This window comes from Sus scrofa, chromosome 8 (genome assembly GCF_054392235.1).
Source record: "Sus scrofa isolate SSC_HxYL_T2T_F1_AM1 chromosome 8, Sscrofa_HxYL_maternal_Yorkshire_Landrace_v2.0, whole genome shotgun sequence".
NCBI classification, from domain to species: Eukaryota; Metazoa; Chordata; class Mammalia; order Artiodactyla; family Suidae; genus Sus; species Sus scrofa.
Window position 1 is genome coordinate 109,408,816 of NC_139390.1, and position 13,688 is coordinate 109,422,503.

Here is a 13,688-nt window from a genome sequence, read left to right on the forward strand (position 1 = left end):
GAAGGAGAGAAATTCACATTCTAACAAATTCACATCCTGGTTTTCTAGGCTCAGAGAGCTTGCTGGAGGAAAGAATTACGCTTACTGCTTGCTCCTGGATAAGATTGTAGCCTCACTTATATTTCTTCTCAAGAATCAACCTGACTGCACGTTTAATTCCAGGGAACTGGGAATGACTCCTCAACTCCTAAATCCCTCCAGAATCCTGTTTGCTGATGCCTAAAACTCTATGGCTTGTCACAGATAGGTGTGTCCCCCCCATCATCTTCATAGCAAGAGGGCTTTGTCAGCTCCTCTTGCCAGAGGCAGATGTATTAAAATGAGGAAGGAAGAAATTACATTGGTTCCATGGAAAGAATGCAGAGAGGACAGAGGAGCAGCCTACATGTGACTTTTTAATACAAGCATCCCCTCCTTAAGGACTACCTGGCATCCTTATTGGCCTCAGACCTAGTTCTTGACTATTTGTTCTCTTGCCAAACATTCAATGACCGCACTGAGGCTCTGGAGATACGGTGATAAGCAAGCAAGTGGAGCCTGTGTCTGGCTCCAGGGGCTTCTGATCTAAGGGAGGATCTATGTGAGGAAACACACAATTACAATCAAGTGTAATAAGCTGCCTAACGGGGGAGATACAGGTTGCTGTGGAAATACATAGCTGGAATATCTCATGCAACCTAGGATTTGGTCACCATCCCATATTTAAGGTGAGAAGTGCAGGATGGCTAACATTTAGACAGACAGAAAGGCCAAGTTATGTGTATCAGAGTATCTTCCAGTGAAACTGTGTGTATTCACAGAGGCCGTCTCCTGTCTCTGTCACTCCGTTCTTGTGAACCAGAATGCTTCGCTGGTGCAAAACAGTTCCAATAAGGAGACCAAACCTGTCTCAGTAGGATAGTTGTTGGAGGATGTAGTTTCTACAGAAGTGTGCTCACCTGTAATTTCTCACGGTCTAAGCAGCACCTGCAGCCCCCCTTTATCTCCACTCCAATCTGACTCCTCTGCCTGTGTGTTCATCCAGCACACAGCCACAAGTGGTTTGGCTTGGGTATGGGGCATCAGTTCAGCAACCTGGCCCATCACAAAAGCAGAGAGGAAATAAACAGGGATCCAGCCAAGAATACAGATTGAGGGCAATAACAGAGTCCATATTTATAAGAAATATCCATATCCTCTAGGCTTTCATTTCAGACATGCAAAGACCATTTTCAGACACATATATAAATTATTAAGCCACAGAGCCTTGGGTTAAACTCTAGGAATATTCATTCTTGCCTAAGGCCAATGCTACTTTGAAAATTCTGTTCGCAAAACTTTTCTATTACTTCCTTAAGCCACAACTGTTAGAGTTCTCAAACAATGAAGACGCCATGACTTGTGGACCTAAAACAAATTTACACAGAGTCACTTCTTCAGTAGGTAATTTGTTTCTCCTCAAAATAGCCAGGAGCATGCTTAGGGTACTAATCATAATCACAAAAAGTAAAACCTAAAAATTACTGCTTAATTATACTCTTTTATACAACAATTCTCATTCTGGATCCCAAAGGTTACAATTCCTGGTCTTTGAACATCTGGAAGCATTTCTATTATAGAAGAAACTGCTCTTGATTTTTCCTTGTCTTATGTTTGGAAATATGCTTTGTTCTCCAGAACCTTCCCTAAAAAGACTTGGCTTGTGACATAAGATCAAAGCATAACATATGACCTTGGCAGTAGGGTAGGAGGAAGTGTGGACATTTGAGGGGGGTGCATGTGTGCAGGAAGAACAGTAGTGTCCTTAATTCTTGCTCTGGCTTTGCTCTCTGCCGCTTAACCCCTCTGAGCCTCATTCCTCTATTTTCTAAATTCAGGGGAGGAATTAAATGATCTTCAGGGTATTTCCAAAATTGTGGTTTATGTTTTGTCTATTGATTGTAATTCTTTTCTTTAGGAATTTACACGACTTGCCAATACTAATGAGGCAACCACAAGTAACCATGAAAACCGGGTCTGGGGGTTTGGGTTGCCTGCTCCTCAGAAATCGTTATTAGCGACTGGACATTCCATGGTCTCAAAGTGTAGATATCCAGTGGTGTTAATGTACAAGGCACAAAAAGTTAAAAACATGACAGTCCTACAGATATAAGATGAATGTATGTCTTCTGTTTTAATTCAACTTATTAATTAATGAGTTATCCAGAGAGGTAAGAAGGCTCATTCAAAGAGCATTTGAAGAGCTGGATGTTTACAGGCAATTTAGTAAAGGAATGGCAGAACAGGATATTGGATTAGATGCAAAAATGGTAATGCCTTGCAAGGCAGTAAACCAAAGATTTTGAGGTTATCTTTTCTACAAATTAACAATATATTGACTCTAATCAAATAATAAAATGTAAATAAATATTTCTTTGTACTGGTGACCCTTGAATATGTAATAGAAGTCTGAGGGTACCAAATATACCAAAAACCTATTCACCTCTTTCCCTGTTCTCTCTGGTTGCTCACCAGGCAGATTGCTACCTCCCAACCCTAGACTAGGGGAAACCAGTTTGTACATCATATGTAACTTAGAGAAAACTTAAAAAAAAAAAAAAAAAGCTTCGTATTCACATTGGCTTATCCTCTTGGTAAAATCTAATTCATATTAATATCATTTCTATTTAATTTATTCTTCTGAGTGAAAGACAGGAAGAAGGGACAGTAACATGGGAGATTTATATCCATGTAAGTTTAAAACAACCAACAAATAAGCCAAGGGTCCAACAGGGATTTACTGGACTTAGTAGAATTCTGTTATCCTCATCTTGAAAAACTCCTAGCCTAGCAGTACTGCCTTGTAATTCTCTCTTCACTTGCAGTGTCCTAAAGAGGCCACTTTGAAGTTCCCACTGTGGAACAAAGGGTCAAGGATCCAGCACTGTCTCTGAGGCGGTGCAGGTTTGATCCCTGGCATGACGCAGTGGGTTAAGGTTTCAGCATTGCCACAGCCGTGGTGTAGGTCACAGCTGCAGCTTGTATTCATTCCTTGGCCCAGGAACTTCCAAATACCATGGGTGTGGCCAAAAAAGAAAAAGATGAGGCTACCTCAAATAGACTTTAGTTAATAGTATTTGATTCAGAGTGATTTCTGAATTTTCATAGATCCTCCACAGTTTAAAAAAAATAATAATCAAAGTACATTCTTAAAGAAACCATGATGAGATTTGAATTTAAAACAGTCACTCGTGGCAATAACAAACTGGGTCAGTGATTTTTAGCATTTGGGGAGATCAAGAAAAAGCTATAGACTCTCTCCAGAAAGAGACAATAAGCATATAAGACATACAATATAATGTATATGATTTTATACTTAATTTGATTTGGGATGATTCCTGGACCCCATGTGTCTCATCCTGGATGCTGGTCCACAGCTCCCAACTTAGGAAAACAAGGAGCCACACAAAGGCTATCGGTGAAACACCTGGACCTCAAAGCTTGTCTCTCAAGCCTCTCCTGAAACTGGTCTTTTTAAGTCAGCTGTATTTCATTTGCAGGCACCAATAGGTTGTTTTTTGGGGGACTGAAACAGAAATGCCCATCAGAATGGAAAACCTAAACCCAATTATTTGGGAATAACACAGTTCTCTATGGTCCTGCAGTAGTTAACAGCTCCTAAAATCACTGGCAACCCAAAGGTAAATTAAAAAGTCATGGGCTTCAGGGTACATTTTCACTCTGTCCCTCATAAGTCAAGTGACCTTAAGAAAAGATACTTGGAGTTCCCTTCGTGGCGCAGTGGTTGACGAATCTGACTAGGAACCATGAGGTTGCGGGTTTGGTCCCTGCCCTTGCTCAGTGGGTTAACGATCCGGCGTTGCCGTTAGCTGTGGTGTAGGTTGCAGACGCGGCTCGGATCCCACATTGCTATGGCTCTGGTGTAGGCCGGTGGCTACAGCTCCGATTAGACCCCTAGCCTGGGAACCTCCATATGCCGAGGGAGCGGCCCTAGAAAAGGCAAAACAAAAAACAAAAAAAAAGAAAAGATACTTAACCTCACTGAGACTCAAGTTTCTTAACTGAAAAATAAGAATAATTAGGGGGTAGGGCCCAGAACACAGAAAACTAGAGCCAAATCCCTTACCTAATCAGCCGAGTAGAATCAGGGAACATGCTCCCCATGAATGGCATGGGGGGTGCAAGACGTGTGGAGGAAACAGCAAACACCAATCCCCAGTGAGGGAAGCAGGTTTGGTATGTTCTGTACACTGTGCTGGGGCAGGTGTGCCTGGAAGAATGAGGCAAGGTGGAGGGGAGCAGAAGATGAGCTCAGAAACACAGCAAGGGAGCCAGTTTGTTTTGGGACTTGAAGGTGACAGCAGGTTGTATCAAAATGATCCCCTTTGGGATTTGGGCTCAGTAATATGTGACATGCCACAGAGGAATGGATTACCAGAAAGGATTGTGACCTGTCGAAAGCCAAGTCTGGTTCAGAATAGGTCATAATGCTGCCCCAGGGCTAAACATTCAGTCTAGTCCAAGTCCATTGGACTAATTAGTTAATTGGGAATCTAATTAACCTGAAGGATTTGGAGGGAGGTTATGAAAGGAGTTTTGTGATTCTTCTCTGGGGGTTGTGGGAAATCTCGAGGATAGGTCCAAACTCAAGGCTGCATATGTACAAAATTTTGGGCCATGAAGGGTTTACTGTACACCCAGTAGCTTGCTGTATATGGTGGCATCATACAGCAGACATGAGGTACAGATATTTCACAGCCCAAAAGAAAGAAAAATATAAATATGGAGGTTAAGTTATCTAGAGTTTTTTTCTATAACAAGTAAAGGACACCAAAAAGCTAGCTTAAGAAAAATAAAAAACATAATTCGTTATAAAGATAAGGAGCGATTAGCAGAATGTAGAGGTAGGAAGGCAGCCATGCCTTAGAAAAAGCTGATTTGGCACTAGAAAATTGCCAAGCCTCTCTCTAGCTCCCTTCCTCTCTGCATTTCCCTTCCTAGCTGCTTCATTCTTAGCTCCCTCAACACACAGAAGAAAATCTCATTGGCCAAGCTGGGATCAGTTGTTTACTTTTGGTCCAATCAGCTATAACTAAGGAAGTGAGGCCACAGAACATCAGCACGCATGGCTGTCAGTCCTCTTCCTGGGAACCACTCTCAAAGAAGCCAGCGCTTTGGGCAGACAGCCCAGGCAACAACTGCCACAGGGACATGCCATTAAGTCATCCACCTAAATATTTATTTTACTTGGGGACAATTTTGAGAAGTACTCCTGAAAGAGCTCCTACCCCAATCCAAGGGATTATTTTTAGAGGGTGAAAATGAAGATAGGTTAAAAAAATATATATATATATAAATATATATAAATTGCAAATATATATAAATATATATATTTATTATTTTTATATTATATTTAATATATAAAAATATATATTATATATAATATTTTTATATATAAATATATATAAATCGCAAAATGAATGCATTTTTCTCTTGAATTCAGTTTTTAATAAGAAAATTTCTCCATCATGCCAACATGATATAGTGGAGAGAAAAATGGACTTGAGTCAGAAAATCTGATTTAAATATTGATATTATCAGTTAATAGTCATAGGAATGTAGGCAGTTCATTCTGGTTCTCATATAAATTATGCCAGTTAGACAAGATTCTCCTTAACATAACTTCCAGATACTCTTTGATTCTAATATACTATTTTCATTTGGTGACAAATAATTGCTTAAGGATTTGTTCTCAGGTTAATTGAAGACATACAGCAAAAACAGACAAGAGACAGGTTATAGGATCTGAGCTTGATCTTAGCCTTGCCAATGTTTTTTGGTTTGATGTCACATAAATAAGTAGATTAGTTAAATTCCTAAGCCCAAGTTTGTTCACCTGTAAAATGCAGGCAGTGCTGACTACTTCAATGGGTTACTGTGTCCACTTAATAAGAAAATGGTTGTAAAGCACCTGGTTTACTGTGAGTGCTCAGTCCTGGTCATTGTTATCAGTGAAACAATAAATCCCTAAACTTGCCTGTATCTTACTCAATTACTTTTAATAAACCTGTAAGTAAGGGAAAATTAAACTCTAATGCTCTTTAAAGTTCTCTAATGGCAGCAACTAATGACTACAAAATGAGATTAGAGATCTGGAGATTCTAAAGGGGTATCATACACAAATAACACCCCCATATCATTCACAGGCTCATAATAATTTTTAATTACCTTGTAAAATGTGCCTTTCCCACGTCCCCGGGGCAGATGCGAAAGCATGGAGCTGGATAATAAAATCTGCGATCTGATTGAGAGGAATGCTTCTTTTGATCCCAAAGGGGTCACTCCGGGGGCCATGCTGAGTCACAAAAGTCTGTGTCCTGTAAAGGTAAGAAAACACCTTCTTTCTACCATTTCTCAATATAGCCTTCAGCAGCTTGTTCACCAAGAAGAACGCATGGGGACAGTCCTCAAATCATTTACAGTAATGCACTTCCTTGATGGCAGAGAGGACAAAAGTGAACCCATATAAACTTCTTTTACACAGTCACTTCCTGTTACCAAAGAAACCCTCACCAGATGGTCTTTCCAGTTTAAAGTGTGGTATCAGGCAACTGTGACTACAGGAAAGGGAGGCGGAGCTCAAGCCATTAGCAAGAATGCATAATGCCATGACAGCTCTTTTACTGGGAGGAGTTCATCTAATTTGCGTAAACCCACTTACATTGGGTTACTAAAATCAGCACATCTCATGTCCACTTTTTAAAGAAAACATAAGACTTTTGAAAACATAAGAAAATTCAAAGGAGTTGTTTGAATTTCCTCTTGTTTCAGGATACTTGTCTATGGTGTTTCAAGCAAATAAAATTCAGTGGTAAGCTCAAGCTAGGAGTTTTGTGGATGACTTTCCAGAAATAATCATAAATGACAACATAAGTGCTTAAGCTCTGCAGCCCTTATGAAACTGTCTCTAATGATCATTAAAAAAAAAAAAAAAAAAGAAGAAGAAGACCTAACATAAGTCAGTTAGAGAGTATGGCTGACTTTAAAAACATGTACCTAACTTCTACTTTGGCTCTTAGTTCTAAAGTAATTCATGCTCATTGTGGAAAAGATGTACTAAGCACAGGGAAAACTATAAAAATCATGAAGAGACATGATTTTTTGAGATTTATTGTAGAGCTAATGAAGCTTGAATTCCCCTAAATAAATATTAACTCTTGTAACTAAATTGCATTCACAAATTTGTGTCTTTTTCTCTTAGAGAAGTTCCTGGAATTGTATAAGCCTCAGGTTTCGCCAAACCTGTATCAGCCTCAGAAATCCCCTCCATGTCCACTGCTCCTAGAGAGCCTAGCCTCTCTTAGCACTGGGGTCTGTCTGTGTTTCTCCTTTCCTCTCTCTCTGTCTCTCCCACATACACACACACATACACACACACACACACACACACACACACACACACACACACACACTTTGTTAAACTTAACCTTTTTGCACTTAATAATATGTTGTGGATTCTTTCCTTTATTTAATGAACAAATAGTATTGTGTATGTTCTTCCCACTTCTCCCTGAAAAAGAAGTATGTCTTTTCCAAGTTAGAAATGACCCTTGCTAGCATAAGGGGCCAAGAGGCTTCTCCCCCACTCCTTCCTTTCTTCTCTTCTCACCCCCATTCCCAACCCATACCTCTAACTTGCACTTTCTTCCTTCATGGAAATATGTGCTTTTTTGTAGTGGCCGTCTTGTCCAATCCCGGAAAGTTAACAATAACAACTTCAAAATATATGCTGATGACTTCCAACACATACACTTACTAAACATGGAGATCTTTTCTATTTTTATATCAACTTCACTCGGGATTTTTAAAGGTGAAGTCAATATCTTTCCTGCTAAAACTGCTTAATTTTTTTCCCACTCTCCATTTCCCACTTCCCCAAATACGTGTTTGTCCTACCACCCCATAATCCTTTAATGGACCACTCAGTTTCATGTGCTAGACCTTTTCACATGCTGTTTATTCTTCATGGAAACCCTTGCCTCCTTGCCATTGGATTAATTGTCTTTTATAACAAGGTTTGAACATTTCACGGTACCTCTTTAGTCCCATAGAGTTCTCCAGCCCCTTTTTGCTCTGTTCCAAATAAATACCTTCTTTATGCCTCATTTGGAGGCTTTATCACCTTAGTTCTATAATTATTTAGGTATAGACGTGTCTTTCCCACTAGTCATGGACTTCCTAAGGATGGGATATTGTGTCACCTGAATATATAAAGTATCACAACATAAGTTTTTCTAGAAAGTACCAATGTTATGTAACATGTTCAGCTTCATGAACCATAATAAAACTAGATTTACAATCACTTTATCTCTAGAATCCCTCCATAAATAATTCTCAAAATCTACAGGGGAATATTGCATGTACACTCATAAACCTAGTCTCTTATCCTAAAGCTGTTGACTGCCAGTGGTTGTCAGATGCTCACCTACACTGCTGCTTCTAGAGTCAGCTGTACCACTCTCGATGGCATTACTGTGGTACCACTCATTGTGACAAGTAAGCCTAATATTTAGATATATTCTCCAGAGCCCAAGTGCAGCTAAACACTATTGTTCTCTCCACTTCAGTGCAAAGGACTTTTTCTTTCTCAACTTTTGTCTCATGGGTTCCCAGTGCTACTTTATACATCCAGTGTTTGCCAGAAATATGTGTAACAGTCTTTTTGATGTTCCGTTCTTTGGGTTTTAGCTATCATCTATTGAGTGACTATTCTAGGTCAGCAGTTTGCAAAGCATTTCTATACATCAACTTACTTGATCCTTATCTTTCTACAGATGGGAAAACTGAGGTTCACTGAGGTGAAATAATTCTCTCATGATCTTACAGCTAATAGAATTGGATCCTGGACCTAAACCTAGATCTGTCTGACTGTCCACTGCCCTGTACATCCTGCTCTTAATATTCCCTCCCTCACACAAGAATCATTTGGTGACTGGGCCCACGCCCAAGCTGGTATCAGGAACATTGCTGTTGTCAGAGGAACCCCTCCTTTTCTGGCTTAAATCATCACTCTTGGAGCAAGCTACTGTGCCTTTACTCTCTCTGAAGGTGAGGTCTCCCAGGAACAAGCCGTGGAAGTTTTTCTCTATCTCACCAACTTCCGGCATTTCCTCTTCAATTGTCGTCTGATGTATCTTCAAATATTTGATTCCTTAGGTAAACACAGCTTAGTTTCCAGCTGGAATCTCTGCCAAATTACTATTTACATTAGCACTCTGCAGAAGGAAATCCTACATTCAAAACAAACAAAAGCTTTTATATTGTGAGATATTGATGAAACTGAAAAAAAGTTTAAGAAAAACTCTTTGGGGGTGAGATGAAGTTAAGCCAATGACAGAGGAACAGTAACGTGCATTTCTCATTTTCCCACTGAATGAAGTAAGCATAACAACAGTAAGACAGACTCCCATTCCAGGAGGAGGAAATAAATTTATGACTTTATGAGATGGGAAGAGTGTAGCTGAATAAAATTAATATGATTTAATGAAGAGGCCTAAGACATATGTCATGTTCCCTTTTTGCTCTATCTTTGCCAAGGATAACAGGGAGAATTACTATAAGAGAGAATGAACAGACTGACTCATTGGTTTGAGGAAACAAAAAAAATTATTGATAAACATGAGGAATTCCATCAAGTATTAAAGTAGGTTTTAATATTCTAGGGGAACTCAAGAAGAAAGTTGGCAAACAGAAGGCATTGAAAGTCTTGTAAACAAAGGATAAATAATTTTCTCAGTAGGAATAATATTCAATTCCAAAATGAGTCAAATGGAAGTTATATTAAACTAAGACATGGTTTTAATACTATGAGAAAATTAATATATAAACATTAATTTATAACTCTCTAATTTTATGTCTTCAAATACGAAAGAAAATGATAGAAGGCTTGAGCTATATATCCTGAACAAAGACATTCCAGTAATGCTTGCAAACAAGGATGCAGCTTGGTATCGGGAAGAGAAAGTGTCCAGATTTTAAGAAGATACACCAGAACCAAATTTTCTTGAGATCATTTTCTTATCTTTAGACACTATTTTGCTTTTCTGATTTTAACTAAGAAACAGCACTAGAAATTGGCTTTTAATAAATTCTGTGCTAGCTGAGGGAAGATTTCAAAGTAACTAAAGACAAATTCTAGCTCTGGACATTCTTCTCACAGTGAAAAGCCTTGGGAAAATGCTTTGAATGGTCCAGAGAGTAATACGAACTTATGACACTTTGAAAGATTATAAGGGAAAAAACTTCTTGGAAACTACAGTAAGTTGACACACGTTTTCTGTAACCACATTGAAAAAAAAAAGGTCTAGTTTCCCTTTCCTTATTTCTCGTTTTCGAAAGTTAAGCTATTTCTTTATCAAAACCAAAGTTTGATTAGCAGAATCTTGTTTTCTCATCTCTAAAATGGGTTGAGACAAGACTATAATGAAGTGAGCGAAAGCGTGAAAGCATTTTGTAAGTGTAAAGAGCTAAAGAAACACAACACTCTCTATTATGATGATGATGTCATGATGATGATGATGCTATGCTAGTGGAATTAGCTTGAGCTTCAAAGTCCTCTTGGGTTTTTTAATACAATTACTGGCTTGCTTTTTGAATCCCATTTTTTAATTTTCAGTGGTGGTAACTATGGAGTATTTCAATCCTTTTTTTCTGTTAGGAAGAAAAGTTGCATTGTTGTGTGAGGATCTGTTTACTATTCTCTAAGAAATGTCTGAATAACGGGTTAGAAAAACAGAAAGTTAAACACCAAGAAGGCCCTGTCTCAATTTAGCTGCTGCACTTTGTGGTGTTTGAGGCTCACAGTTGGCAACCTGGATGAAGTCATTTAAAAGAACTATGTATCTTTCTATTATCTCTAAATTTGACTAGTAGTTTTTAGTCTTATAGTTCTAAAAATATATTCAAATCTCAGAAGCAAATAGATTAGTGGATAGAGAAGCCAGGATGTGTTTCCCAAAATATCACCATAGAGGCTAATCTGTGACATATTACTCCTTCCATTCATCACAAAGATTTTAAAAGCTTCTGCTCTCTGTGAATATCATGTATATGCCCAGATAAGGAGATCCTGCCATGTGTGCTCATCTTGAACTTGAAGACCATAAGATATAACACCACCAGATGCCACAGGAAAACAAAGATACAAGTCTGTAAGCTAAAATCGAAACCTGAGGCTTGAGAATTAAAATTCTTACTAAAGAAGGGAGACAAAAGCTCTCACCGATATTTGAGAAGCAGACGGCCATCTATAGGACGAGAGAAGTGAGGCAATGAACTCAGGCTCCTCTTGGTTGACAGTAAGAGATACTTTTGAATAGGACACTCTTTCTTACTCAAAGGTTTTCTTTTCCTTCACTGGGAGGATTTGACCCAAGTTCTAAAGAGAGGGAGTTAGACAAAACTTGAAGATTCAAGTTTGGAAGATGTAAGCAGTAATAATTCTGGAAGCTCCAATGCAAGCTGCATTGGTGGCCAGAGGAGCAATGCAACAACACGAAGGGGTGCTGGTGGATGATGCCACCAAGCGTTAAGGAGAAGGGTGACATCCGGGTGGAAATTATAGTATGTGTTATAATTTAACAATTTAAAGAATGTAAGGCACCCAGGAGCCTGCAAAGAAAAGAAAGAGAATTTAGAGTCTCAGGATTTCTACTGAACAGCCACTTGGAGTTAAAGGTATTAGACATACTTTCGGAATCATCACTCTAATTTTGGTTGTCTTCTCTTAAAGTTATATGACTTCAGAAATTACATTTGAAAAGAATTTAGATACGTCTCTCTTATGCAAAAGGAATAACATCAGCCTCTGTGTTCAGAAATTTGTAAATTTAAGGAAGCAAAATTCTTGGCTTGGGAGATACTATAAATGAACATGTTCATAAGAGTTGTTTAGCAAATATGTGTTCTTTAATCTGTTTAGATTTGTGACAGAATGTGGATCTCTTATAGAGAATTCAAAACCTAAGCCGGGGTTTGGAATATAATGTCTCAATTAGCCTTCTTTCTCAAGCAAGCCTTCTAGTTTGGTTAGAAATATTTTATTTAACATGTATGTGGAAAATACTAGCAAAATGGGCACCTTCGTCTCTCACTGAAGAAGGCTCATATCCTTCTAACATCTACCTTCTAGATGAAATGCATCTTAAGACTCTTGTTACCTTCTTTTATACTTGGAAGGAGAATGAAGCTTGACCCACCAAATATATAGATTTATTTTCCTATGGGATTCTGGGACAAGTAGCAAAAAGTGAGATCATTTATTATTTTTTTTCCCTCCAGTGCAAAAATTTACTTTTTAAAATAAATGTTCTTTAAACCATTAAAATGGGTTAACAAATATTTGCAATTTTTTTAGGCTATCATATTGAGAGATTTTCTTTAAGTCAGGCTCATTTTCGGACAAAACCCTCCCAAAAGACAGTATTTGATCACTTGTGTTTCCACAAGTCATTGCTATAGGCTCCCTTTATTTCTGTCATCTCTACAAGTACATGCTCTTTCTTAGTTATTATACATAATTATCTAAAAATAGTACCTAAATCTAGGGTCTGTTGTTGTCTCGGGAAAGGACTGTCTCTTTCACCTGAGTTCTTGAAGCTGATCACTGGTGATTATGAAACAATGAGGAAAGGATGTCATCATCAATGGAGTGGTCCCTTTAATCTTTAGGTTTTATACTCAAAACCCAGAAAATACATGAAAGATATATCTGTGTTGCTCATCTGGTACTTAGCAGATGAGCCAATCCACAATCCATAATCAATAAACATTTATTATAAGAATGAGTACATGAATGAAGCAGAGTACAAGAGAAAAATAAAATGATTTGCAGTGATAGTGAGTGATGCATCATGGATTAAGCTCCTGGCAGATAAGAGAACATTTTTAGAAAGTTCAAATGCAGAATTACAGTTTTGAAGGGTAAATTTCTCTTTTCTGACCACCAGTCATGAGAAATAGAAATTAATCTCTAGGCAAGTAGTGGTGAGAACTGGCAAGATTTTGTTTGGATATGATCTGAGGTCAAGCCAGTTCATATGTAGACCTCAAGAAAGTTTAATTCCCTTGAAACTTTTCTAAATTACATTTCTAATGGTTCAATATCCTGCATCAAACAAGCAACTTATGTTTTGTCCAATAACTTTTAGCTATGTTATTCCTGTCTCCTAATATAGGTAAAAGATAGTTTGTAGTGAAAAGCCAGGGGAGGACTCAGTTCTGGTATGAGTTCAGCCACGCACTCATCATGGAATGACCATGTGCAAAAGTCACTTCACATCTCTCAACTTCAACTTACTCCTCATTAACATCAAATATGCCTCTGCTGACAGCCTCACAGCTGTCAGGAAGTTCAAATTTAAGTAGATAAAATGCTTCAAACCACAGAACTCACACCTGTAAAATTGTAATTTTCCTTGTTTTTTAAGTTGAATTTAGTTCCTAGGACCCCTATCCTGTCTTTCAGAAGATAATTTAATCCAGTTGACTGCAAGAAATCTCAGCCACTCTGGTGCTTTCTCAGGCAATTTATAGTTTCAATGCAGTCATATTTAGGAATTCTTTCCTCTGTCTCAGTCTCCCCATAGCAGCACCTACAGTCTATGAAGCAGATTTTGTGAAGAAATCCAGATGGAGTAGGGTTGCCAGAC

General features: G+C 38.4%; 1 protein-coding gene and 1 long non-coding RNA gene across 17 annotated transcripts in view; one reads left to right on the top strand and one right to left on the bottom strand.

Annotated features, from left to right (window-relative positions):
- Positions 1 to 13,688, top strand: part of TNIP3 (TNFAIP3 interacting protein 3) — a 101,592-nt gene that overhangs the window by 44,933 nt on the left and 42,971 nt on the right. For 2 of the 5 annotated variants that reach the window (XM_084973045.1, XM_084973043.1), the window contains exon 3: positions 6,244 to 6,364. The exons of 2 other annotated variants lie outside the window; for them this stretch is intronic. In XM_084973045.1, the coding sequence (XP_084829171.1) occupies positions 6,244 to 6,364 (121 nt within the window). Of the gene's footprint in view, positions 1 to 6,185; positions 6,365 to 13,688 lie in introns of all 5 variants that reach the window. One more of the 5 variants, XM_084973044.1, reaches the window with a different exon arrangement.
- The window catches only part of LOC106510483 (uncharacterized), a 31,846-nt gene that overhangs the window by 4,526 nt on the left and 13,632 nt on the right, over positions 1 to 13,688 (bottom strand). For 5 of the 12 annotated variants that reach the window (XR_014813096.1, XR_014813094.1, XR_014813095.1 and 2 more), the window contains exons 1-2: positions 6,208 to 6,478; positions 939 to 1,074 (exon numbers count right to left, since the gene is read on the bottom strand). This is a non-coding gene — a long non-coding RNA (uncharacterized LOC106510483). Of the gene's footprint in view, positions 1 to 938; positions 1,075 to 4,105; positions 4,250 to 6,207; positions 6,479 to 9,133; positions 9,270 to 13,688 lie in introns of those variants that run through there. The other 7 variants (XR_014813102.1, XR_014813098.1, XR_014813099.1 and 4 more) reach the window with 4 other exon arrangements.